The sequence below is a fragment of the Furipterus horrens genome, unplaced genomic scaffold, assembly GCF_987537825.1.
Source record: "Furipterus horrens unplaced genomic scaffold, mFurHor1.1.pri manual_scaffold_8, whole genome shotgun sequence".
Classification (NCBI taxonomy): domain Eukaryota; kingdom Metazoa; phylum Chordata; class Mammalia; order Chiroptera; family Furipteridae; genus Furipterus; species Furipterus horrens.
In genome coordinates this window covers 55,032,941-55,060,149 of record NW_028327178.1, presented here as the reverse complement: position 1 = coordinate 55,060,149, position 27,209 = coordinate 55,032,941, and the positions used below count along the sequence as shown (strand labels likewise).

The 27,209-nt window shown below is 39.4% G+C and overlaps 1 protein-coding gene across 4 annotated transcripts in view; it reads left to right on the top strand.

The window, feature by feature from the left end:
• The first annotated feature begins 19,023 nt into the window (after nucleotides 1-19,023).
• The window catches only part of PTPN2 (protein tyrosine phosphatase non-receptor type 2), a 137,034-nt gene continuing 128,848 nt past the window's right edge, over nucleotides 19,024-27,209 (top strand). For 3 of the 4 annotated variants that reach the window (XR_016512732.1, XM_090285853.1, XM_090285851.1), the window contains exon 1: nucleotides 19,024-19,209. Coding sequence is in view for 3 of the 4 variants with exons in the window: in XM_090285853.1 (XP_090141979.1) it covers nucleotides 19,141-19,209 (69 nt within the window). In the remaining variant the exon portion in view is untranslated. The remainder of the gene's footprint in view (nucleotides 19,210-27,209) is intronic. The other variant, XM_090285852.1, reaches the window with a different exon arrangement.

The following is a 27,209-nucleotide window of genomic DNA, read 5'->3' as shown; positions in this document are numbered from 1 at the left end:
CTCTAGCAGTTTCTTTTCTTTTCTTAAAGATTTTAGCTATTTATTTTTAGAGAGAGGGAAATTGAGGGAGAGAGGGAGAAACATCGATGTGCAAGAGGAACTATCAGTTGCTTCTCACATGCCCCCAGCTTCGGATCCGGCCTGCAACCCAGGCATGTGCCCTAATCAGGAATCAAACCAGTGACCTTTTGGCTCACAGGCCAGTACTCAATCCACTGAGCCATACCAGCCAGGACCTAGCAGTTTCTTAATGAAATCTTTAGGGTTCTCTATGCACAGTATCATGTCATCTGTAAATAAAGATAGTTTTTTTTTTTCCTTTCCAACTTGGATGCCTTTTATTTCTTATTATTGTTTGATTGCTATAGCTAGGACTTTCAGTACTATGTTGAATAAGAGAGGTGAAAGCAGACATCCCTGTCTTATTCCCAATCTTAAGGGGAATGCTTGTAGTTTTTGCCCATTGCGTATGATGCTGGCAGTGGCTTTGTCATATATGGCCTTTATTATATTTAGGAATGTTCTTTCTATTCCTACTTTGCTGAGAGTTTTTATCATAAATGGGTGCTGGCATAAAAAACAGACACACAAATAAATGGAACAAAATAAAGAGACCAGAAATAGACCCACACCTGTATAGGCAATTATCATTTGATAGAGAAAGAAAGCACATATAATGGGCTAAAGATAGTTTACTCAATAAGTGGTGTTGAGAAAATTGAACAAATACATGCAGAAAAGTTAAACTAGTTCACCTTCTTATGCCACACACAATAATAAAATTAAAATGGATTAAATATGTAAATGTTAGACCCCAAATCATAAAAATCTTTGAAAAAAACATAAGCAGCAAAATCTCAGACATTGCTTGTAGCAATATTTTTTCTGATATATCTGTTCAAGCAAGGGAAACAAAAAGAAAAATAAACAAATGAGACTACCTCAAACAACAAAGCTTTTTAACAATGAAGGAAATAATCAACAAAATAAAAAGACAACCCAATGAATGGGAGAACACATTTGCTGATACATCTGATGAGGGTTTAAATATTCAAAATTTATAATGAACCCATAAAACTCAGCACCAGAATAACAAACAATCCAACTAATAAGTGAGCAAAGGGCTTGAATAGAGACTTCTCCAAAGAGGACATACAGATGACCAATAGATATATGAAAAGATGCTCAATGCCACTAACCATCAGAGAAATGCAAATTAAAACCACAATGAGATATCACTTCACAGTAGTCAGAATGGCTCTCATCAATAAATTAGCAAACAACAAGTGTTGGTGAGGTTGTAGGAAAAGGTGAACCCTTTTGCACTATTGGTGGGAATGCAGATTGGTGCAGCCAATGTGGAAAGCAGTATGAAGTCCCCCCCTCCAAATTAGAAATAGATCTGCCTTATGACTCAGTGACTCCACTTCTGGGAATTACCCAAAAAACCTAAAACACTAATTTAAAAGAACACAAGCACATTACTGTGTTATTTGCAATCACTATGATCTGGAAGCAGTGCGAGTGACCATCAGTAGATGAGTGGATAAAACAACTATGGTACATATACACAATGAAATACTATTTGGCCATAAAAGAAAAGAAAATTTTACCGTTTGTGAGAGCATGATGGATCTGGAGAACATGCTAAATGAAATAAGCCAGTCAGAGAAAGACAAATACTATATGATTTCACTCATATGTGGAATCTAATAAACAAACTGAACTAACAAGCAAAGTAGAAACAGACTCATAGATAGAGAGCAGGCTCACAGTTGGGGGCTAGGATGGGGGTCATTAAGGGATAGAGGGATTGATAAAAAAGGAAAAAGGACTCATGGACATTGGCAACAGTGTGGTGATTGCAGAGGCAGGGAACAGGGAGTATAAGGGGAATAAATGGTAATGAAAAAATAGAATAAAAAATGCAAATTTCAGGAAGATAATACTTATTAAAAGAAAAAAAAGAGGGGAGATTAATTTTGGAACTTGACTTGTCAAAGACAAATACAGATCTACAATGTCCTCTTCACATGTATCAGTAAAAGCCTTAGCCATCTAAGCAGATAAAGTATTTCAACCACCAAATAAGTGTTGACTTCAATTGCTCTTTGATAAACTAGTTTTTTATTTTTGTGCCTGTCTCATGGCCAGAAGTTCTCTATTTGAGTCTCTCTGTGTGCGTCTTTATATGTATGTTGTAAATGTGAGCTATTTTTCTACTTCTGGATGGTGTTAAAATTAACATAATAAATTAAAATTAATTGTTTTGAAGGCAAGTGCTTGTTAGGATTTGGTATTCTAAAATTTAGAAATATAGAGTCTAACCCAAATATTTTTTATTTACTTGATCTAGGATTAATTATTGATAAATAAAAGCTAGTTTAAGTCTGTTAGTTTAATTAAAATAGATATGTATTTATATTTAGAGTTAACAACATAGAATATAATGGAGATAAAAAACTTTAAACTCTGGGGTTTACTAGTCAAATAAGTTCTTGTTCTCTTTTTAAAAAATTATCAGAAAAATAACTTTGCATGACGTGTAGACAAAAAAGGGGGTGTTCTATGGAAAGCAACTTCACAGGGTGATGTGATCATAAATTCCTAACTGAGCAGATCATGGTGGGTAGTCATGTCCCAGTCCTAAAACTTCTTCAGTGAAAGATTTTAAGCCAGCCCTGTTCATTGTTCTTGTGCATCTAAGTTAACACAGCTTTCAAATGCCAGAAATAATACCCCTTGAAAAGAGTACATATCCTGAAGGGAGCACATAATCTTGTTAACTATCCTGTAATCCAGTCTCCACCTTGCTTTCTCCCACCTCCAAGTAATCTTCCTTATGTTCACGTCTTAATTCCAAATTTATAAAAGAAGTTGCAGAACTGTTATTCTCTGCAACATTTGAGATTTTGTTACAGAATGGAGGTGCCCAAAACCCCTAGAGCTTGTGGCTAGGGGAAGGGGAAAAGGAAGCAGCTTTTAAGATGCCTTTGCATGCCTGGGGCTAGTGGCTAGTGTCTTTCTTATGCAAATGGCTTTGATGCTTCCAAGGCCCAAGAAGATAGGAGGGGTCTTGGATCATGGGATGGTACTGAAAGAGCTTACAGAGCCTGCATAATGTTCTGTGAATGGTCAAAACTGGTTGTCACGCCCACTGCATCAGAGGATGCAGTCAGGGATTTTAAAAAGCAGCTGCAGACATTTTAGCGAGGCTTTTCTCCATGCAGATTAAAAGAAGCTGGGCTCTCTCTGTGAGGCTTGGTGAAGGGGCTCTCTCCATGTGCTTTTGAGAAGCTAGTTTCTCCATTCGGATTAAAGAAGCTGAGTTCTCCATGCAGTTTTGAAAAGGTTCTCCATGCTGTTTTGAGAGGGAAACACCACGTGGCTTTGAGAAGGCAGTTTACAAGGAGGCTGAGAATCCACGGGGTTTTGGATTGAAAGCTGGTAGGCACCACAACACAGAAAGACCTCCCCAGTCAGAACTGAATGATTGGCAGCTACCAGTAAAGCTGAACTGTGTCTAGGAAGTAGGGAAACAGTATCTCTAACTTTTCTAAAACTAGCCTGGTTTGGTAGGGGGTGGCAGAACTATGTATTTGTGGGTGTTTTAAAGAACATAAGACTTAATGGCAGAAATCTGCAAATAACCTAAATCTATATAACTAGTAAATAAACAGTTCTTTTTCTTTTCACTAAACTCTGGTATTGAGAGTTATAATTCTGGCAGCGGGCAATTGGGCCCCTAACTAAACAGCCTGTGGGTTCTGTTTCAAATTAGAGCAGCCCAGGGGTTCTGTTACAATTTTACTCCCCAGCATGTCATCAGTTTAGCTCAAATGACTTCATAAAAATTCTATACAGCTTTGTATATTTTTTACATCAACAGGTAAAATTTTCATAAGTAATCTAGATATAATTTAAAAACAAGTAAATTAAATAAATATATGTAGAATAAAATGTTATAGCTCAACTTTTCAATAATTTTCAAGTATTTTTGGTAACTTAAAGCCTTAAAGATTTGCTAAATTAAATAATAAAAATGTACTAAATATCTATATCATTTTTAAATGAGAAAATACTGAAACACTAATTATTATATTCATCATAGGATTATCTACTTTGGGCTTCTTATTGCAGAAGAACTACAAAATAAATTTGGGCTTATTAATAAATGTTTTATGCCATGATGAAAAATTTTTACCAAAAAACACATTTCTATAAATTATAAAATATATTCATAAATTTTACAAAATATATGAATGCTAATGTAAAAGACAGTTCATAGTTGTTTATTTCTTAGTCATCACTAGAAGTTAAGGTTTCTAGTGATTAAGGTTTCCAGTTAAAATTTCAGTTAATATGGAAGGGAATCAATATATATTTTGGTTTTTAAAAAAGGTATGAGACCTAGAGATGCATTTCATTAAAGGGAATGACAGTAAAGCTGTGTAGTTAAGCTGGCTAAAGTTAAATTGTTATTATAAGGGTTTTTATAAGAGTTTTTAGAAACAATTAATTTTTAATATTAATGGTATGCTTCTGTAAAGCTAAAACTTAATTTTCTTTAATCTGCTGAAAGGATTTTCTTTTCAAGTCATCTGCCAAGAAAGCAAAGATTCTGTGTTTTTACAAAATTACTTATTGTGTTTCATGTTGCTGTAATCAGATCTTTTATTTAAAAATACTGAATCTTTTCAGAGAAAGATCTACTCTTCTGTATTTTTCTTTGAAATCTTTTATTGTTACTTTGGTCAAATAAGTAAGTATTGCTTCATAATAATCTATGGTAGTATTTAGTCTAGTGTCCAAACATTAAGCCTTCTTTATGTTATGTCTGTATAAGTATATTTTATAACTGTCCAGAAATTGTGTGAAGTTCATGGAAGTCTGATATATTCTGGTATAAAATGTTGTCTCTCATCAAAATTGAGGCTTACTCTAAAAGGACTGAACCTGAGTATCAGGGGAATATTTTAGCTGATTTTCATGCAAAGCCAGAAACAACAGAACCTATAACGATTGTGACACATGTGGATGAAGTCCATTCTTTTGCAAAAATGGCCCCTCATTGCCAGACTTACGCTATACAGATGTCCTTGTAATATGGCAACAGTCTGCTCCTAAATTAGAAAAACTAAGATAGGTAAACAATGGCTAAAAGTAAATCAATAATTGGCAATAGAAAACCCAAGGCAGATTCTTGGCTTTTCATGGATCCCTGACAAACCCCATTTTTCTATTTTTTCTTTTTTCTTTTTCATCCAGTATCGTGCATTTAAGCTAGACTTCATCCAATTGTCACTTAGTATGAGCTACCAATATGTTCTTGTTGTATGTTTTCCTGAGGAGTTGAAGGCTTCCCCTGCTGCAATGCCAATGCCCTCGCAGAGGTAAAGAAACCGTTAGAGAATGTGTTTCTCACTTGGAGTATATCTTCTACAATCTCTACTGATTGATTCACCCACTTCACTGGGCAAATCATAGGAGCTTTAACAGAAAGCCTTGCCAGCTTCTTGGAATTATCTCTGTCCCTATCACCCTCATCATCAGGCAAGGTCAAGCAAACTAATGGAAAAACTGGATTCAAGCAGAACAAGTCTTAATCACGCGGGGCTGAATGAACTGAGGAGGATGTTCTAATGCTATATTTTTTCTTATTTACAGAAATCTTTTCTCTTAAGATATCAATAATTTGGTAAGATACCTTTATGAACAAAGATGAAACATTTACTTTTCTCCTTACTTGATCCCTCCAGAATATAGAAACCCTCAGTGATTATTCTTATTTTTATGATAATATATTTATTTTTATAAGTCTATTAAGAAACTGTTCTACTTGTAACAGGACACAAGTCGAAATATTGTCTATATTACCAAGGCTTGGATTGGAATGTAATATTTAAGAGAAATGTTCATTGACTCAGATTACAACCAGAACGTGCTTACAAGATTCTAGCAAAGGAGTCTTAAAAAGAACTTACATGTTCAATCACTGTTCTTGCTACACTTATATAAATAATCAAGCCAAGTTTAATGCAAAATTTTTCTTTTACATGATTATCTTGGATTAATGAAAATGAGGACAATTGCAGAGAAAAAACTTAAATTTGTACCTTTGTCTGTATTACATTCTAATCTTGTTAATTGCTTTTAGTTTTTTTTTTTTAATTATCAGAAAAAGTTTATTTAGAAAGTTAACAGAGGTAGTAGAAGTGAGTTAGCTGGGCTGTGCAGATTCAGGAAACAGGTTACAGAAGCAAAAGAAGGGCCCTTGAAGCTTAGGATGTGCAGAGGCATAAGTAACATACTTGGGGGATAGAAGAGGAGAATGGGAAAGGCACAGGTGTGCTCATCTGTTTTATTATGCACCTGTGAGTGGACTAGTTTTCTTAAATATCTGGCTACAACTCTCCAAAATAACATTTCCAATTTTCTCCCAACCTTTTGAATGGGAATCACTAAGCTTTTTAAGTGAACTATACAAGGTCCTCTTCATCACTCAGATGGCAGCCAGACTTCCGGGACTTGAACTTTGGGTATACATATCACAAGTGATGAAGACCTTATCTGACACCTGATCCCGCACAAACACTATTGACCTTCAACTCAATTTGACTGAGAAAAGTAGCTGACATCACTGTAGACTGCTTCCTCCCAACGCACTGAATCAAGACTTTCTAACCCTGACCGATGTGATTCAGTTGGTTGGGTGTCATCCCGCAAAGTGAAAGGTCACCAGTTTGATTGCTGGACAGGGCATATGCCTGGGTTGTGGGTTTGGTTCCTGTTTGGGGTGTGTGCAGGAGGCAATTGATCAATGTTTCTCTTTCACATTGACGTTTCTCTCCCTCTTTTTCTCCCTCCCTTCCCCTCTCTCCAAAATAAATAAATAAAATCTTTAAAAAAAAAACAACTTTCTATTTTACCTAAACATAAAACCCTTTCTTCTTTCTTTTCCTTTCCTCTGGCATTGGCCTGGAAAGATAACACCATTAACCATATTTCCTAGAACATTGCTAAGGAGGTAACCTCTGAAATTTAAAACAACTTTTATTCCAAAAATGAAAAAATCTAACTGACCCCTGCATTGAATACACAATTGTGCCCCAACAGGATTTATTTTTGTCTGCAGTGGTTATTATTTTCCTTGGGTCTATGAATTCCTGTATGGCTGGCTTACAGCCAGGCTTTGTCTCTTAGATTATCTAACTGTGCTTCTAATTATTCTCAAAAGGATCTACCAGGAGACATTCATAATTTAGGAATTGCTTCCTGTGGCAGGCCTATATTTTCCTGGTTAGGAATAAATACAAATGGAATATAATCAGAAACCTCTTCTCAACTCTTGGAGACATTGTAGATTCCATTGCTAAGGTATTAGTTGTCCAGCAAAGATCTCTAGAATCAGACCAAAGTTGTTTCTAATAGAAGAGCCCTTCATTACCTTTAGCTGAGCAAAGAGGTGTTTATGTTATGGTCAACAAAGAGGTGTTGGGGCTATGATCCTACTGTACCTGAATTAACACTCCTACGGAAGTTGAAACTCAGTCACAGAAGATCATTGATAAGCCATTCAGTTTAAAAGGATGACTTTTTCCATGAGGTCTTTCTTTGATTGATTTGGATTCTGGCAACTATGACTTCAAAGTGCACTCCAAATATTGGCAATTATCCTGCTTATAGTTATCATACTAATTTCCTGGTATTATAACTTCTCAAAAGCTTTAAATTCACCCTAGCTGGTGGGGCTCAGTGGATTGAGTGCTGGCCTGTGAATCAAAGGGTTGCCAGTTCCATTCGTTGTTGGGGCACATGCTTGGGCTGTGAACCAGGTCCCCAGTTGGGGGCATGTGAGAGGCAACTGGTTGATGTATTGCTCACACATTGATGTTTCTCTCTGTCTCTTTCTCCCTCCCTTCCCCTCTCTCTAAAAATATAGAAGTAAAATATATTTTTAAAAGCTTTAAATTCATGTTTGCCATCACTTTCTGCCAAGCAAAATGATCCCTCTAAGACTGGATCATCAAAAAGGGAACAAAAAGAATTACTCATTTAAGGATTATAAACCTAGAACTGTGAATTTAAAAAAAATGCTTTATTGATTATGCTGTTACAGTTGTCCCTATTTCCTTTCCCTTTTTTCCTCCACCCAATGACCCCACCTCCAGTTGTCCCCACCTTAGTCCATGCCCATTGGCTGTGCATATAATTCTTCTCCAAATCTTCCTATCTACTCCACTCCCTCCTACTATGCTTCTTAATTCCTGCACCGTCTCCCTCCCTTTCCCACCTTCCCTCTCCCTGCTGACCTCCCTCAAAAATGTTCTCCATACCTATAATTCTTTTCCACTCTCGTTGCCTACTTAGTTTGCCTTTGTTTCGGTTCCCTAGCTTCTGTTGTTGGTTGTTGTGATACAGATTTCATTTTAATGTTCATAGTTTTGATCCTCTTTCTCCTAAACAAGTCCTTTTAACATTTCATATAACAGCAGTTTGGATCTGATGAACTCCTTCAGTTTTACTTTGTCCTGGAAGCACTTTCTCTGCCCTTCTATCCTGAATGACAGCTTTTCTGGATAGAGTAATCGTGGTGGTAGGTTTTTGCTTTTCATTACTTTGAATATTTCTTGCCAGTCCCTTCTTGCCTGCAGAGTCTCCTTTGAGAAATCAGCTGATAGTCTTATTGGGACCCCTTTGTACAGAACTCTCTTCTTCTCTCTGGCTGCTTTTAAGATTCTCTCTATTTTTTTTTTAAAAATAATTTATTTATTTGTTTGTTTTTTATATTTTTATTTTTATTTTTAGAGAGGGGAAAGGAGAAAGAGAGAGAGAAACATCACTGTGTGGTTGCCTCTCACTCGAACCCCCAACTGGGGACCTGATGTGCAACCTAGTTGTGTGCCCTGACTGGGAATCGAACCAGCGACACTTGGTTCGCAGGCCGACGCTCAGTCAACTGAGCCAGAGCAACCAGGGCCTCTTTCTTTATTCTTAATTTTTGACATTTTGATTATAATGTGTCTTGGTGTGGTTCTCACTCAGTCCTGTTTTTTTGGAATTCTCTGTGCTTCCTGGACATGTAATTCCATTTCCTTCCCCAACTTAGGGAAGTTCTGCTTCATTATCTTTTCACGTAATTTTTCTATTCCTAGTTCTTCTTCTTCACCTTCTGGCAACTCTATGATTCGGATATTGGCCCACTTATAGCAATCCCATAGGTTTCTGAGCCTCTCCTCATTTTCCTCACTTTTTGTTTCCTCTTTCTGCACTGGTTGACTGTTTGTTCCTTCCCTATGTTCCAATTTGTTGATTTGATCCCTGGTTTTCCTTCCCTCACCATTTGTTTCATATGTGTTTTCATTTATTTCAGCAAGACTAGCCTTCATTCCTTCCCTGTCTTGTTTAAGATCCACTGTTAGGTCTGTAAGCTTTCTTATAACCAGAGCTCTGAACTGAGCCTCAGAAAGATTATCTATCTGCTAGTCCAATAGATCATGTATTTGCTGTCTGGTCAGCTGTGTGATTGGGATCTCTATCATAATCCCTGCTGTCTTGACAGTTTTTTGTTTACTTTTGCTTCCTGGGCGGGGCTGTCACCCCACCTACGCTATAGGGGGTGGAGCCCAGTGCACTCATCACTACTGGGCGACCTTTCTTACCACACTGTGGCGCTTTGTGTTGGGGGGGCGGGTCCAAGATAGATTCTTGCCGTTCACGCTTCACTGAGAGACCAGGAGCCTCCTCCTCTGTCTGTCCCCACACCCTCTGGGCCTCACTGTCTGAGGCAATGGGGGTCTGCCTTCCCCAGCGTCGGAATCGCAAGCTGATGAGTTTGGTCTGAAGGCAGGGGTGCTCCCCAGGCACTTCTCACCTCCCCTTAAATACAGATGTCTGTGCTTATCTCTGTCCCACTGCTGTTGCCAAGGCTGCCTCTGTCAGCACAACCTTACCTCTCCATCCCAGCTTTGCCCCTCCTACCTGTCTGGACGAACACCACTTGTTTATAACTTCATATGTTGGACTTCCATGTAACTTTATTTTCTGGAACTTCTGGTTATTTCTGGTTTTGCGTTAGTTTTAGTCCTTCTTAGTTGTGGAAGGAGACAGAGCATGTCAGTCTAGGCCTCCATCTTGGCCGGAAATAATTTTTTTTTGTTTTTAAGAATTCATTTTTACTTTTAGATGAAACATTTGGGGGAAAAAAAAAAAACCAGCTACTTCCTACGTCTCTACTACCACTGGGGAGAGCCCAGAAAGCGGTTTAATTGTCTTACGAAACAATTAATCCTTATGACTAAAAATGAACATTTCCACTCATTTCCTGGAATAGAAAATGTGTACAGAGAAGTAACTTTCTCCACATCTCACTGCTCAGTCTCACTGCTCACAAGTCCTGGAGCTCAGAATTCAAGCTCAGAACTGTATGAGTCGAGAAGTTTATTTATTTATTTATTTATTTATTTATTTATTTATTTATTTATTTATTTAATTTTAGAGAGAGGGGGAGGGAAGGAAAAAGACAGGGAGAAAACCATTGATGTGCAAGTGATACATAGATCGGTTGCTTCTTGCACACCCCGAAATGGGAACGTGGCCTGAAACCCAGGCCATGTGCCCTGGCTGGGAATTGAACTGTCGACGTTTTGGTTCACAGGCTGGCACTCAATCCACTGAGCTACACCAGCCAGGGCGAGAGGTTTTTTTTTTTTTTTTTGGGTGGGGTGGTTCCCCGATCTGGGACTATGAATTTAAACGTCACAGAGATTAAGCAAAAACATCATGACACAATGAGCATCAGCAGACCTCCGGAGTGGTAGCTAACAGTGACACTACAACCTTAAGTTTTAAAATTACAATTGACATTTAATATAACTTTATATTAGTTTCAGGTATTCATCACAGTGGTTAGACATTTATATAATTTACAAAGTGATCCCCTCCCAATAAGTGTAGTACCCACTATTGTCTTAATTTTTGATCATACATCTCAGTTACACTGTATGATCAAAAGGAAGAATTGTTAAAGAAGAAAAACCACAGGCTTAAAATAGCCTCACTTGTGCTGATGTATGATACAAAACCTAGATGTAATGCCTGACGTAATTGCTGTTTCAACCTCTCCCAAAAAACATAGTCTGGAATGTTCTGGTAAATACCACGGAGGTAATCTGTCAAGTTGGCCCTCTTCATATTCCAAAGAAGAAAGAGGTAATATTGATGATAAAAACCCTTCCCCTTTTTCAAAATAACTTTTTCTTTTCTTTTGTTAATAACTGTTTTGCCCACTCTTCTTATAAAAACCTTCTATTCCGTACAACCCCTTGGATTGCCCTTCTAATTGTTAAATAGGATGCTGCCTCAGTGAATCTCTCAGTGAAGCCAATTTGATCTTCAAATTTATTAAGTTGAATATTGTTTTTTCACAGTAGTGAGTAGAGTTTGCCCTGAAAAAGGTATACATTACTGATGTTATTCATTTATAGAAGGAGGAGCTTCTTAGATATAAAAGTTGTTTATTTTTTTTCAGTAAAAGAAGGGATTCTAAACTCTTGGTATGTCTCATTTCCTTTGGTCTAGATTAATGGTTCCAACCAGTAGACTGCAGAACCTGAGGGGGCCAAGACATTGCTATAAATTTGAATAACCAATCTGTTAGCAGTGGTGTTAGACCTCAGTCCTTTTATTTATTTTTATTTTTTAAGTATATTTTATGTTGTTACAGCAGTCACAATTTTTTTCCCTTTGCTCCCTTCTGCACAGTAGCCCCCTTCCCTCCAACAATCCCACCCCCCTTAGTTCATGTCCATGGGTCACCCTTTCCTATGTTATTCTTAACTTCCCCGTCTATTTTGTACCAACCAAGTATGCTTCTTAATCCTTGCACCATATCCCCATTTCTCCCCCTTCCCCATCCCAGCCGATAACCCTCCAAATTATACCCATATCTCTGATTCTGTTCCTATTTTGGTTTGCTTAGTTAGATTTTGTTTTTATTTTTTAGATTCAGTTGTTGATAGGTGTGAGTTTGTTGTCATTTTAATGCTCATAATGTTGATCTTTTTTCTTAAATAAGTCCCTTTGACATTTCATATAATAATGTCTTGGTGATGATGAACTCCTTTAGCTTTACCTTGTCTGGGAAGCACTTTATCTGCCCTTCCATGATAAAAGACAGCTTGGCTGGATAGAGTAGTCTTGCTTGCAGGGCCTTCCTTTCCATCACATTGAATACTTCTTGACAGTCCCTTCTTGCCTTCAGTTTCTTTTGAGAAATCAGCTGATAGTCTTATAGGCACCCCTTTGTAGATAACTCTCTGCTTTTCTCTGGCTGCTTTTAAGATTCTCTCTTTATCTTTAAACTTTGGCATTTTAATTATGATGTGTCTTGGTACGGTCCTCTTTGGGTCTAGCTTATTTGGGACTCTCTGTGCTCCTGGACTTGTATGTCTATTTCCTTCGCCAAATTGGGGAAGTTTCCTTCATTATTTTTTCACTTAAGCTTTCTATTTCTTGCTCTTCTTCTTCTCCTTCTGGCACTGCTATGATTCAGATATTGGCACATTTAAATCGTCCCAGAGGTTCCTAAGCCTCTCCTCATCTTTTTGAATTCTTGTATTCTCCTCCTGTACTGGTTATTTTTTTCTTCCTTATATTCCAAATCATTGATTTGAAGTCCAGTTTCCTTCTCTTCACCATTGGTTTTGTGTGGATTTTCCTTCGTTTGATTTAGCCTTCACTTCGTCCCTTATGTGTTTGCAATACTTAAGCATATCTGTCAAGCCTGTGAAAATTTTTATCACCAATATTTTGAACTCCTTATCTGTTAGGTTGTCTATCTCCTCATCACTTTGTTCTCCCACTAGAACCTTGATTTGTTCCCTCTTTTGAGCCATACTTCTGTCTCCTCATTTTGACAGGCTCCTGTGTTTGTCTGCCTCTGTTTTAGGTAGAGCTGCCACACCTGTTACATTGTAAGGGGTGGAGCCTTAGGTATTCATCAGTACGAGTGACCTGTTTCATCACATTGTGGTGCTGTATGTCAGGGAGAACAATGCCACTTGCCCAGCACTTGCCCCTTTTCTAGGCCCCTCTCCCAATTCCATATGGGCCTGGCACCTCTCTAGCTATTGCCCTGGCCGTTGTTCCCACAGTGGGTGGGTCTGGGGATGTTCTAGGACTCTAGGGGCCTTTTAAACAAGCAGACTCTGCTGAGAGACCAGCAGTTTCTGCCCCCACCGCAACCCCCACTGGTTTGCATAGTTAGAAGCAATGAGGATTTATTGTCCTTGGTGCTGGAACCATAAGCTGTGTAGTCTGGTGCTGGGAGTGCTCCCCAGGTGTCCCTCTCGACTTTTTTAAATGTTTGACTATTTTCTGCTGGCCTGTCACTGCCACCACTGCTGCCGCCACCACACCATGTCCTTTCCGCTCCGGCTCTGCCCCTCCTACTTGTCTGGATGAGTATTTCTTCTTTATATCTTTGTTTGACTTCCATACAGCTCGATTTTCTGGAACTTCTGATTGTCTCTAATTTTGAGGTAGTTGTATTCCTTCTTAGTTGTGGAGGGAGATGCAGAGTGTCTGGCTAGGCCTCCATCTTGGTCGGAAGTTCCTAGACCTCAGTTCTTGAATTTAGCAAATAAAGGATCCAGAGCTAAGAACACTAACGAAAGAAAATTATTTAGCTTTTTAAATATTTTCATTTATTTATTTTTAGAGTGAGGGGAAGGGAGGGAGAGAAACATCAACGTGCAACCCAGGCAGGTGTCCTGAGAATCGAACTGGCACACTTTACAGTTTGCAGGCTGCCACTCAATCCACTGGGCCATACCAGCCAGGGCTTACTTAGCTTTTTAAAAAGAAAGTCATCGAGGCAAAAGAAGTGAGCCAGCTGGGCTGCACAGACTAAGGAAACATGTTACAGAGGCAAAGAAAGGGCCCACTGAGCTTAAAAGAAAGAAAGCAAAAGCACATGCCTAAGGAAAGCACAAGGCAAGGGTGTCCTCCAGAGGGAGAGTGAACATGCTGGGTTCATTGTCTTAAGGGTTTTTATTTGTTCTCTAAAGGTGGGATTTTTAGGGGCGATGTCAGGGGAGAATCTCAGTAAAACATTCATCAGTTTTCTAGGTGCTCTCCCTTGGGAGCACTCCTGCTTCTTTCCTGTACCCCTCTTCACCCCAGGGACATTACGTTTTCATTTTTCTCCTCTAAGTTGCAAGGGCCCTTCTTTCGCTTCTGTAGCTTATTTCTTGAGACTGAAAAAAAAAATGTTTCAGAGAATCAGTTTCCAGCTTTTATGCATTTGGAATTACGGAGGGAATATAAGAAAGATTACATGAAGGTGGGAGAAAGCAAGGCAGGTACTGAGTTACAGGACAGTTAACAAGATTATGTGTTAGCTCTAAAGGGTTGTTTAGCTCCTGAGGTATCTGAAAAAGGCATGTCAAAGGTATGTTAATCCAGATGCACAGAAACAATGGAGGCCCTGGCTGGGTAGCTCAGGTGGTTAAAGAATCTTCCTGATACACCCTGGTCAAGACACATACAATAATCAACCGATGAATGCATAAATAAATAAGTGGAACAACAAGTCAATGTTTCTCTCTCCCTTCGCTCTCTCTAAAATCAATATGTTAAAAATAAGATTAAACAAACAAAGAAACAATGGACAGGGCTTTCTTAAGATAAAACTAAACCATTTACTAATGAAGTTAGACATATGTCTGGGCCATGCTTACCCACCATGACCTGCCCACTTAGAAATTTGTGATCAGATCACCTGTGAGCTTTCTTGCCATAGAAATTTTTTTTTACTCACAGGGGCAAATCTTGAAAACTTTTGATCTTGACTTCTAACTGGGCAAAGATCTACATTTAGTGTTTTTTTGAAATGCAAGGTAAGGACTAATTGTGGAGAGTATAAGCTATATCTTTTAATTAGATATATAGAAGTCACCTCTGAGCTTTAGGAAAAGCCTTGTATACCTATTCTTCTAGAGCAATAGTTTTCAAACTTTAACATCCATAAGAATCCCATGGAGAGCTTGTTAATGCCATTTCCTGGACTCTTATCAACAAAGGTCCTGATTCAATAAGTTGGTGCGGGGTCTAAAATTTACATTTCTAACAAGCTAACAGTTCTGCACATGATGCTGGTGTGAGAACCAGGGCCTTAGAATCTCAGTTGTACTCAGAAACTAGGACAAACTTAGTGAGTTAAGCACTATTTCCCCAACCGGGGAGGTTCACAAGGGAACTCTAAAAAGATGGTGAATATCTGGTGAAAAGAATTGTTGCTTTGAGATCAAGGGCTAGTCTTAGAGGAAATGAATTGATTTTAAGGTGGCAAATGAGTTTCCTTTCTTTCATAAAATAGTATATATTTTCAGGTTGAAAAGCAATCTGATAAACTTATTGACGCCAACAATCATGGAGTAACCTGAGAGATACCATGCCTCTAATCTAAATACAGTGTGGGGCAAAAGGTAGATTGAGTTGTGAATATGAAAAAGTTTATTCTTTTATTATTTATTAATTATTGTATTTTTTCACATAAACTGTACACCTACTTTTACCCCGTCCTCTGATCAGTTTTGTTAAAGAAAACCACAGGCCCAAAATTGTGTCATTCATACTAAAAGCTCATGATACCAAAACTAGATTTAATACCTGATCTAATTATAATTTCAACCTCTCCCAGAAACAATCTTAATTATTCAGTATGAAATTTTCTGGTCAAGCACAAGTTGGATAATCTGCCCCAATGGCCCTCTTCATCCTTCATAGAAAGAAGATTCAATCCACATAATAAAAATTCTTTCTCTTCCCCCAAAGAAAAGATGTCTTTGCCCCCAAACAATCCACTTTTCTTTCACTAACTGCTCTCTGGTCCCACCTTTCTTCCTATAAATTTCTTGCATTTTGTATAATTTCTCTAAATGCCTTTCTGTTTGCTAAATGAAATGCTGCCCAATTCATAGATCAATTTTAAAAGCCAATTAGATCTTCAAATATACTGTTGAATTTTTTTTTTTTAATTTACTTATTGATTTTTGAGAGAGAAACTTCAGTCTGTTGTTTCACCCATTCATGAACCCACTGGCTGATTCTTGCATGTGCCCTGACTGGGGACTGAACCTGCAACTTTGGCATATCAAGACAATGCTCCAACCAACTGAGCTACCTGGCTAGGGCTCAGTTGAATTTTTTAACAGTTTCAATGACAGAATTTCAGAAACCAGGACAATTAGATTATGGAGTATTTCTGGAGGGAGTGTTCATATTTAGTAAGTCCTCACTTAGCATCTTCAACTTCAAGCAAAACAACATATAACAAAACCAATTTTACCATAGGCTACTTGATATAAATAAGAGTTAAGTTCCTATGGCATTTCATCAACCTTATAACAAAACAACATTGAACAAAATATTATTCAAGGACTTGCTTTATTCTTAAATTTTACTATTTAAGTAGAAAGGCTAGTTGACTGTTAATATCCTATTACTATTATTTCTTCTAGTGCCCATACCTGACTGTTTTTTCTGATCAATGTTTTCATTATTTTATATGTAGAGGGATATTTTCCCCAAAATTTTAATCCTCTCAGGCAGTTCTGTCCCACAGAACTTCAATGATAGAAATGTGTATGCTGCCATACATTAACCACCAGCCCAAAGTGGCTACTGAGCATTTAAAATATAGCTAGTGTTGCCATCAGAAACCTCAAAACCTGTAGAAATTTTCTGGGTTTATTTGAAGCAAACTGATGGCATGTTAGGAAGCAAGATCTCACATTTTCTAAGAATGACAGTTTCTTTTACACATTTGAAATTACGGAGAGAACCTAAGAAAGATTACGTGTTAACAATATTATGTGCCCCCTTGTGGGTGGTGCAGGGGTTCAGAATGAGCCACCCCAAGATATACCTCAGTGGTGTGTAGTAGGACATAAGCCCCCTTTTCATGCCCTCTTTCCTAGCACTAGCTGAACCCCATAAAGCATCAGTGACCCTAACTGTTTTATGAATAACCTTAGGACTAGGATATTACTGGAAGCGCCCTGAAGGTGCAGAGGCTCCAGGAACTTACAAAACCAAAATAGGACATACCAGACCACAACGACCCAGACCGGTACCCTGCACCCAAAGATAACATTGAAACAGGTTGCAGCCCAACTGAAACATCCTGCTCTACAATCACCCAATTGCCTGATAAAAGCTCAAAGCCCTAATACTGGTGCATATCTCCACACCTAGCCCTTTCCTTCTCTTGGGAAAGTAAAACAAAAACTTTGCTCTCTGCATTTTCTCTTCGTGAATTCTTTTCCAGTCCACATCACAGACCACAACAATCCCCAAACATATGTATTAAATTTGTTTTTTTCTTTTAATTTATCTCATGTCTATTTGATTATTAACATGTTGTGTACCGGGGAATTTAAATGCCTTTTAGAAATTACGAGAATTCTTGCCACCCGTACGCAATGTGTTAAAACCAGCCAGAAGAAGCTGGAGGGTAGAGGAAAGTTTGTTTCACCCTCACAGTGGTTCCGACTGTGATGGATCTGAAAAACAGGATTACTTTGGCATTTCAAAGGTCTGTTAACCTAGAAACACAAGAACAATGGATAGGGCTTGGTTAAGGCAAAGATAAACCTTTCTGTAGGCTGGAAAGTGACTATCCACCGTGACCTACCCAGTTAGGAATTTTATGACAGATCATTCTACGAATTAACTTTCGGTTGGATTTATTACAGAACCCCTTTATTGTTCACACTAGAGCAACTAAGGAACTAAAATTTTAATTTGTTAAAGAAAAAAATTATTCATGATGATGCCTTTTGAGGATAATGAGGCGAGAAAGACTTTAACTGTTGGGAGAACTACTGTGATAGGTATAGCGAATGCTGCAATGAGTCTTGTAGTGGGAGTGAGACTGGGCTTGCTAAAGAAACAATTTAACAAACAAAATTCAACAACTCATAGACTCAGCAAACAGATTGGTGGCTGACAGAGGGAAAAGGGGTTGGGGGGCTGGGTGAAAATTTTACAAAATGGTGTCACTTGTGCCAAGACCTAAGATACCAAACTCAGTTTTAATATCTGACCCAATTGCTCTCTCGACCTCTTCCAGAAACATAACCAACTGGTCAGCAATTTTATGACCACTATCAATGAGAAAATTCGTCAAGTGGTCCCTCTTCATTCCCCTCAACCCCCAGAAGCGATCTGCATATAAACTTATTCTCCCCACCAGCACCCCACCATCCCAACCCCATGACTCCAGAAAAACGTCCTAAGTGCGAAAATAATCTTTTAATAGTTCCATCACTTTCCTTTCTTTTCTAAAAACCCACCATTTTGTACAATCCCGAAGACCACCGTTCTAATTGCTAGATGGAACGATGCTCCAATTCATTGTTTAATAAAGCCAACTTAGATCTTCAAACATACTAGCTTGTTTTTTAACCCTTATTTTTAATGGAGATATGATAACATCATATGCACATAACTTTACCAACAAGTAACACTAACTTTTAAATTGTGTAACACAACCTATATTCTAACTCCTGGACAGGTGGCCTCTCTGTGCTACAGAGATTTGTCACAATTCCCCCAGGCATCAAGGCTCATTCAAGTCTCCAAGAAGGCTGAATAATTTCTTCCCATCGCCACTAAACTGACCTAGATTATGTTTAAAATAAAAGTAAGGGGAAACGTAGAACGAAGGTCTTAAAGAGAACTTTCTTGGCCTGCTGCATTCATGTGACTCCCGCGGTACTCCACCTCTGTCCAGGGACCATTCCTCCCAAGTCCAGGCGGGCCACCTTCTACCCAAATATCCTAAAGGCAGGCTACGGGTGGTCGCTCGGCCCCACCCCTCTCCACCTGGGTCCCCTCTAGATCACGCGTCCCCTGTAAGCCCCGCCCCGCCAGCCGACCCTGCAACGTGCCACTCGGCGCGCTGACGTCGGACGTTCCAGGTACTTTCCCCAGCCGCCGGTCAAGCTAGGCATGGGGGCGGGGCGGGGCGCGAAGTGCGCATGCGCCACAGCGCCAGCACTCTCCCCGAATCGTGCGGGGCCTGAGCCTCTCCGCCGGCACAGGCTCCGCTCGCGCTAGCTCGCTCCAGCGGCCATGTCTGCTACCATCGAGAAGGAGTTTGAGGAGCTGGATTCTCAAAATCGTTGGCAGCAGATGTACTTGGTGAGTTGATGGATCGCGCAGGAGGCGCCGTACTCTTCCATGGACCCAGGTTCGCGCCCGCTGGCTCCCTCCCGCCTCCCCCGCCTCTCGTTCAGGGCGGAAGTGGTGGCGCGCGAGCCACGTCACGGCTGCGCCTGCGCAGACGGACTCTTCGGGCCCTTCTGATAAAAAATTTTAAATGAGGGGGCTGTCCTGCTTAAGCGTAATAGTTGAGTCAGTTCTAGAAGGCGGCGGCGCCACAGCGGCCCCTTGTGGCAGGCATGGAAGCATTTCTCCGCCACCAGTTGGGAGGGGTGGTTTGGGGGACCTGTGTGGCCGGCGTCCCGTTGGTAGTTGGGTCAGTCCGAGAGGCTGCCGGGGCCGGCGACGCTGCCAGTAACAGTGGGGAGGGCTGGGGGCGGGTTGCCAGGCCTTGGGAGCTGGCAGCGGGGGGAGGCTGCGGCTTCGGACTGGGCTTCGCCGTTGCTTGCCCTCATTTACCTGGTTCTGTTCGCGGACACGTTTTCCGCTGGCCAGGTGTTCCGTGGCCGAGTTGGCAGAGGCCGGCCGTAACGCCCATTTCTGAAGGTGTCGCTGGCCCTTGCCTCGTTTGTGTGGATGTTACCTGGGCCTCGAAATGGTAGTGCCTAAACTGTAGTGGTGGCGAGAGGTCCTGGTGATCAGTAGTGTTCATTTCCTCAGCAAGCCCAAGGTCTCACCGTGTGGGTAGTCCTCCACAGAGGTTCCAGAAACGAAAATAGACTTTGGTTGCAAATAGAAATAAGGATGTCTTTCTCTTTAGAGTTTTATTTACTGAGGCACACTTTACATAATAGTTAAATACACATGTATGTAGTTAAACGAGTTTCATAAATGTATAAACCTGTGGAAGAACCATTCAAATCAAAATAACCTTTTCAGCACCTCAGAAGGTGCTGTCTGCTTCCTCCCCCACCGCATAGGCCCCCACTGTGCTGATCTCTTACTACTATGAGTTAAAATAACCTTGCCTGTTCTCGAACTCAAGGAAGTGGACTCACATAATTGAACTCTTTAGTAATTAGCTTCTCTAGCTCAAATAGAACTTGATTTTGTCTCTTTTAAAATTACTTAATTGCCTGTGCTCTACTGTTTAATTTTTAGCATATTATTCCCAAGATTGAATTGGGTGGTTGTGAGTTAAATGCTGCTCCTGCTGGTGGTTCACTATGTGTACAGTAAAAGAAGAAAAAAAAAAAAGCTTTACTGTAAATCTTGATGGTCCTGGGTTTTCCCCCATTCCATTTAATTAGATGACAGTAAAAAAAAATTTTGTTTGTCATTATGTTCATAATGTAACATTTTCCTCTTGAATACAGTAGCGAGAAGTGTAGTAAATATCCTGATTCATATGGGTACAGAGTATGTTAGGGTAGGGCACTAACTTCAAACAATTCTGGTAAGGACTTTCCCAAATATAGAAAATTTTAACTGCAAATTCTAGTAGAAATCCATGTGAGGGCCTGCCAGCTGTGTCTTCTCCAGTTACATTTGTTTTAGCAGAGCCTGCTCGCTCCAAGTTGCTAGTCATATATCAATACAGATTTGGGAAGAGAAAGGTGAATGCTACAAGTTAATTCAGCTTAACATTTTGGTTAAGCATACATACACACACACACACACACACACACATAAATTGAAAATTCAGTGAAGATTGTAATCCCTCTGATCAGAAAAATGCAATTATATCCACTGAAAATTTCACACTTAGTTTCAAGGCATTCAGGACACCCTTCTGTGGATTCCTGCCTAGGTGTTCTTTAGTTTATTGGGTTGGTCAATACTATTATTATTATTATTATTATTTTCGTAATGTAGAACAACAGTATTAGTTTGGTCAGGAGAAATCATTGAATACACACTGGTGTTACAGTAAAAGTAGATCTCAAACTGAGAAAGTTAGCAATGTAGAGCAAGCCTAGAAAGAGTTTAGTGTTTTCCTTGGGCTCTCTATTAAACCATTCTACCAATATGTGCTGAGCACCAGTGGCATTCCAGCCCCTGCTTTGGGCCTTGGAGATTCAGCAGAGAATGCCTCTGAAATAGTTCCTGTTACATTCTAGGATTTGTTCTCTTGAGGGCCTCATTGCAATTCCATATTTTCATTCATTCACTTACAACACATCTGTTATGTGTCAGTGTTAGACTGAGTCCCTGCTCTTAAGTATGCAACCTAGCGGAGAGTACTAAATAGGTAAGCAGACAAAAATGTGAAAGTAGTAAGTGCAAAAGCTGGTGTTAAGCACAGGGTGCTATGTATTTCCCAACGGGGTGCACTGGGAGTTCTGGTGAAACTTCCTGGAGGAGGGAGGGACTTACCTAAGTCTTGAAGGACAAGTTGGCCAAGTGAAGAGAATAAGGGAGGGGGAGAGAATTAGTGTTCCAGAAAAGGAAGGAAGATGTGCAAAGGTACAGAGCATAGAATGCCAAGAGAACCACTAACAATTTAGCCTGATGAGGAGTGTGGTATGAATTTGAGGTGCCCACCAGTAAGAGCCTAAGAAGCTCTTGTAAATCAGACTAAAGAATTTGAGCTAGTTGATAGGTATTGCTGAGGAATTTTAAGCCTGGAAGTCCCATGGTCATATTATATTTACTTATTAGCAAGATCATTCTACCAGTGAGTCGAATGGGACTAAGTGTAGGTAGGTAGCACAGGGAAGTAGTAGTCCGTTGGAGTAAACCTGGAGAGAAATGTTGAGCTCCTGAACTAAGGCAGTGGTAGTAGGAATGGAGGAGACAGATTTGAAATGGTATTTGGTTTTGAAACTGTTAAATTTGAAGTACTTGTAAGACATAGAAATGCAAATAGCTTCATATATAAATTTGGAGTTCAGGAGAGATCTGAGCTGTAAATATGATTTTGGAATTCTTGAGCACAAAGGTAGTCTTTGAGGTCCTAGATGTGGGTGAGTTTACCTAGGGAAAATATGGGGGGTTTGGAAATGCTGAAGGCCAAGGACAGAATCTTGACAGGCAACATTTAAGGGCATAGGTAGAAAAAAATATGTTTGCAAAAAAAGACTGGAGAGAAATAGCCATAGAAGTGGGGAGAAAATCTGTGGCTGAGTTTGGAGGGAGTTGATGGTCAGCAGGACCACATGCTGCAGATGGGACAACTAAGGTCAAAACTGAAAGGGCCTATTGAATTAATGACTAGGAGATCAACAGATACCTTAAAGAGCAATTTCAGTGGAGTACAGAAGTCAGATGCCAGGCATTGAAAAGAGAAGGTGGGAAAAAGTACAAATGAGCAAGTGAAAACTGCTATTTTAAGAAGCCCAACTTAATGAGATGGAGTTGGGAAAGGCAGCTAAAATGAAGCATGATTATGTGAATTCTCTACCTAAAAACTTTAATGGTTTCCATTGCTTGTAATATAAAATTCAGATCACATGTCCTTCCTCTCAATATGACTTTCTTTTCTCTTCCACTAGGTTCTGTTCCTTTTAATGTACATGTCTGTTCTCCCATTGGGCCTTTATAAACGTAGTTCTCTTTGCATTAGCACAACTTTTGCCCCTTCCCTTTTTGCTTAACTACCTCCTACTCATCCCTGAAGTCTCACTTCCTTATGGGGTGTCTTCATAACCCTCCCATGAAGTGTATGATCTCCTATTAAATAGTTCTGTAGCATCCTAGGACTTCCCTTTTCATAGCAGTGCATTGGATCTGTGCAGTAGCAGATTATTTAGGGAACATAATTTGCATTTAGCAAACCATTTTTGCTTGAGTAGGGAAAGGGTGTTTAAGTGGGTTTTCTGCTTTGTATGGCACAACAGTGGGTGATATTTATAATAATGCTTCAGGAGAGTTGTACTGTTTTGCCAATGCTAGCTGAATGAGGAAAAGAAAGGCTTTACTCTTTCTTTTTTACTTTAATATTTTATTTTCTTTTTTTTTTTTAAATTTAACTTATTTTTTCTAGTTTTTTTCTTTTTTCTTTTCTTTATGGAGCCAAAGAATGTGTTCCCGTGACCTGTGGGAATATTTGTCAAATGTCTGAGAACCTGGTAAATAAACGCGAAGGAACCAGTGTTTCTAGAAATGAATATTAATGACTGAATTTGATAACAGGGCAAGGGTCCCTATTGTTTGTGGAGCACTTTCTGGAAACTGGCTGTGGGCAGAGGAGCCCTGTATATGTCTTCGTCCACAGGACCCTCAGAACTATTCTGGAAGGCAGGTGTCCCTATTTTACAGGTGAGTAATTGTGGCTTGCCCAAGGTCACAGGCCTGGATTTCGGAGTGGCTATCCCCTTCACCCATGAGACTGCCACTAAGAGATAGGAGGGGAGGGGGATGGGGACTGGAAAGCATCTGCAGTTACAGCTTGTGTAAGGGGAAGGGGCCCTGGAGACTGAGTAGGTACTTCCCAGAGAGACACAGAATCCTTGATGCTTAGGGACTGACACCAAGGACATGACCAAATGCCATCCTTTCCACTTGAGGCTGTCCTTATTTGAGAATAATTTTTTATTTTCAATTGCAGTTGACTATAATATCAAATTAGTTTTCGGTATACAACCCAGTGATTAGACATTTATTGTATAACTTAGGAAGTGATCACCGTTATAAATCTAGTACCCATGTAACACTATATGTAGTTTCGACAATATTATTGAAGATATTCCCTGTGCTGTACTTCATACACTCACACCCCTCTGACTATTCTGTAACTATGAATTTGTACCTTTTAATCTCTACTTTTTTCATCAATCCCCCCAACCCCTCTTTTGACTGGCAACTGTCAAAATGTTCTCTGTATCTATGAGTCTGTTTCTGGTCTACTTCTTTGTTTATTTTTTTAGATTCTACATATAAGTGAAATCATGGCATTTGTCTTCCTCTGTCTGACTTATTTCACTCAGCACAATACCCTCTAGGTCCATTCATGTTGTAAATGGCAAGATTTCATTCTTTTTTATGGCTGAGTCATACTCATTGTATATGTGCACCTCTTCATTCATCTGTTGATGGATGCTTAGGTTGCTTGCATATCTTGGCTATTGTAAATAGTGCTGCAATGAACATACGGATGTTTACATCTTCTTGATTTAGGGTTTTGAGTTTCTTCAGATAAATACCCCAAAATGGAATTGTTGGGTCCCTCTTTGCCTCTTGTTATATAGCCTTTGTTTTAAAGTCTATTTTGTCTGGTATAAATATTGCTACCTCAGTTTCTTGTCTGTTTTCCTTTACATGAAATACCTTTTTCCATCTCTCTCTCTTTCTCTCTTTTTAAAGATTTAATTTATTTACTTCTACAGAGAGGGAAAGGGAGGGTGAAAGGGAGATAAACATTAGTGTGTGAGAAATACATTGATCGGTTGCCTCTCCTATGCCCCCAACTGGGGGCATGCCCTGAAACCCTGACTGGGAATCAAATCGGCAGCCTTTTTGGTTTGTAGGCTGGTACACAATCCACTGAGCCACACTAGCCAGGGCTCCATTTCTTTTACTTTTAGTCTATATGTGTCTTTTGATGTGAAGTGAGTCTCTTGTAGACAGCATAAGTAAGAGTCTTATTTTGTTATCCATTCAGCCTCTATATGTCTTTTGATTAAAGCATTTAATCCATTTGCACTTAAAGTAATTGTTGGTACATATGTATTTATTGCTATTATAGTCATGTTCTTTATTTATTTATTTTTCTTAAAGAGACCCTCTAACATTTCTTGTAATACTGGTTTGGATGAACTCCTGGAGTTTTCAGATATCTGAGCAGCTCTTTATCAGTCCTTCCGTTCTAAATAATAGCTTTGTTTGGTAGGATAATTATGGTTGTAGGTCCTTGCTTTTATCACTTTGAATATTTTTTGCTAATCTTTTCTGGCCTGCAAAGTTTCTGTGGAGAAACCAGCTGACAGTCTTATGGGAACTCCCTTGTAAGTAACTAACTGCTTTTCTTTTGTTGCTTTTAAGGTTCTCTGTGTCTGTAACTATTGGCATTTAAATTATGATGTGTGTTGGTGTGGGTCTCTTTGTATGCATCTTGTTTGGGACTCTCTATGCTTCTTGGACTTGTCTGTCTGTTCTTTCACCGGGTTAGGGAAGTTTTCTCTCTTTTTTAGAGAGTTTTTATTTATCTTTAGAGAGAGGAGAAGGAGTGGGAGAGAAACATTGACGTGAGAGAGAATCATCAATTGGTTCCTCTCCTATGTGCCCTGACTGGGGACTGAACCTACAACCTAGGTGTGTGTCGTCCTGCCTGGGAATTGAACTGGTGACCTTTTGGTTTGTGAGATGATGTCCAACCAATGGGGCCACACTGGTTAGGACTACATTATTTTTTTTCCACACAGGTTTTTAATTCCTTGCTCTCTGTCTTCTTCTGGCACCCTTCATGATACAAATGTTGGTATGCTGGAAGTCCCAGAGGCTTCTTATACTATCCTAACTTCTTAAATTTTTTTGCTATTCTGATTGTTTTTTGCTTCCTTATCTTCCATATCTCTAATTCAGTCCTCTGCTTCATCTGCTCTGCTGTTGATTCCCTGTAATGTATTCTTCATTCAGTTAATCTATTTATTTCTGACTAGTTTCTTTTAATGTTTTCTATCTCCATTTAAATATTTTCTATCCCTTTGTTGATGTTCTGAGTTTATCTACTCTTCCTCTTAGTTCATTGAGCATCTTTGTAACCAGTGGTTTGAACTCTGCATCTAGTAGATTGCTTGTTTCTATTTTGTTTAGTTTTTTTTTCTAGAGTTTTGTTCTCTTCTTTCATTTGTGACATGATTCTCTGTCTCCTCATTTGGCTGCCTCCCTGTGTTTGTTTCTATATATTAGGTATAGATGCTATATCTTCCAGGCAGTAGAGTGGCCTTATGCAGTAGGAGTCCTGTAGGGTCTAGTGGTATAGCCTCTCCAATCACTGAGCTGGGCACTCCAGGTGTGCCCCTGTGTGGGCTCAGTACACCCTCCTATTGTACCCTCCTGAGCCTTGATTGCTGTTAGCACCTCAATGGGAAATATTTACCCCCAGGCCAATTGGCTCTGAGCATTTACTGTGAGCATTGGCTGCCACCACTGTGGAGGATCAGCTGTGTAGGGCCTGACACTACAGTGCAGTACTTACCTCAGCAGGTCTCTGGTGGTCAATGAGTTTGCCCCTTGAGTGTGTCACTGTGGAGGTGGGAAAGGCTTTACTCTTGAGTAAAAAGTAAATGTAACTAAAAGCTGGACCTGCTTTGTGGTATGAGAACTATTGCTATATACTTTTATTATTGAATGGCTTGCAGGAAAAACTGAATTATTATTTTGAGTCTGAAACTCTCTGGCTCCTTAGTCCTTTTTACCTCTTTTGAACAGTTTCTTTTGTAACAACTTTTGATAATAGGTTTTTTGGGAGTGAATTATTGGGCTGAAGAAGAACAGATAATTTGTTTATCTTTACATGATTAGGGGAAATAAGCCTAAAGAGAGAGGTTGGAGGTTGAAGAAATAGAAAGGGATGATTGTTGAAGCCAGAAACCTTGGAATGCAAGCACTGGCAGGAGCAAGGGCACACAGGTAGAAGAATTGGCTTTGGAAGGAAACAGTTGGCAGAAATGAGATTGCTGGAAAAGTCTAATTTGGTCTCACTGACAAAATAATATTAGTGTCATCAGGAGTTATTTTAGGCTTTTTGGGAAATACTCATGATCATTTTTTTTACCTCTAGTCACTACTGATTGCTGTGTGAATCAGGCTGGGGCATGAGATGGGCAGAGAAAAGGAATGGAGTTTTGTGAACCTGTTGGAACTCTATGGAAATGGCAAAAACTAAATCATGGAATGTTTTTTGTAAGTGGTGGCTCAGAAAGAATTTGGTTGGTTAATTAGTTTCAAAACCACGGAACTCTTAACGGGTCATTTTTCTTTTAAAAAAAATTTTAATAGTGTTTTTCCTCATTCTTCTTTATTAGAAATTAGTAGTTCAAATATTGTCAGAGTAAGATCATATGATTTCACTCATATGGAATCTAATGAACAAACTG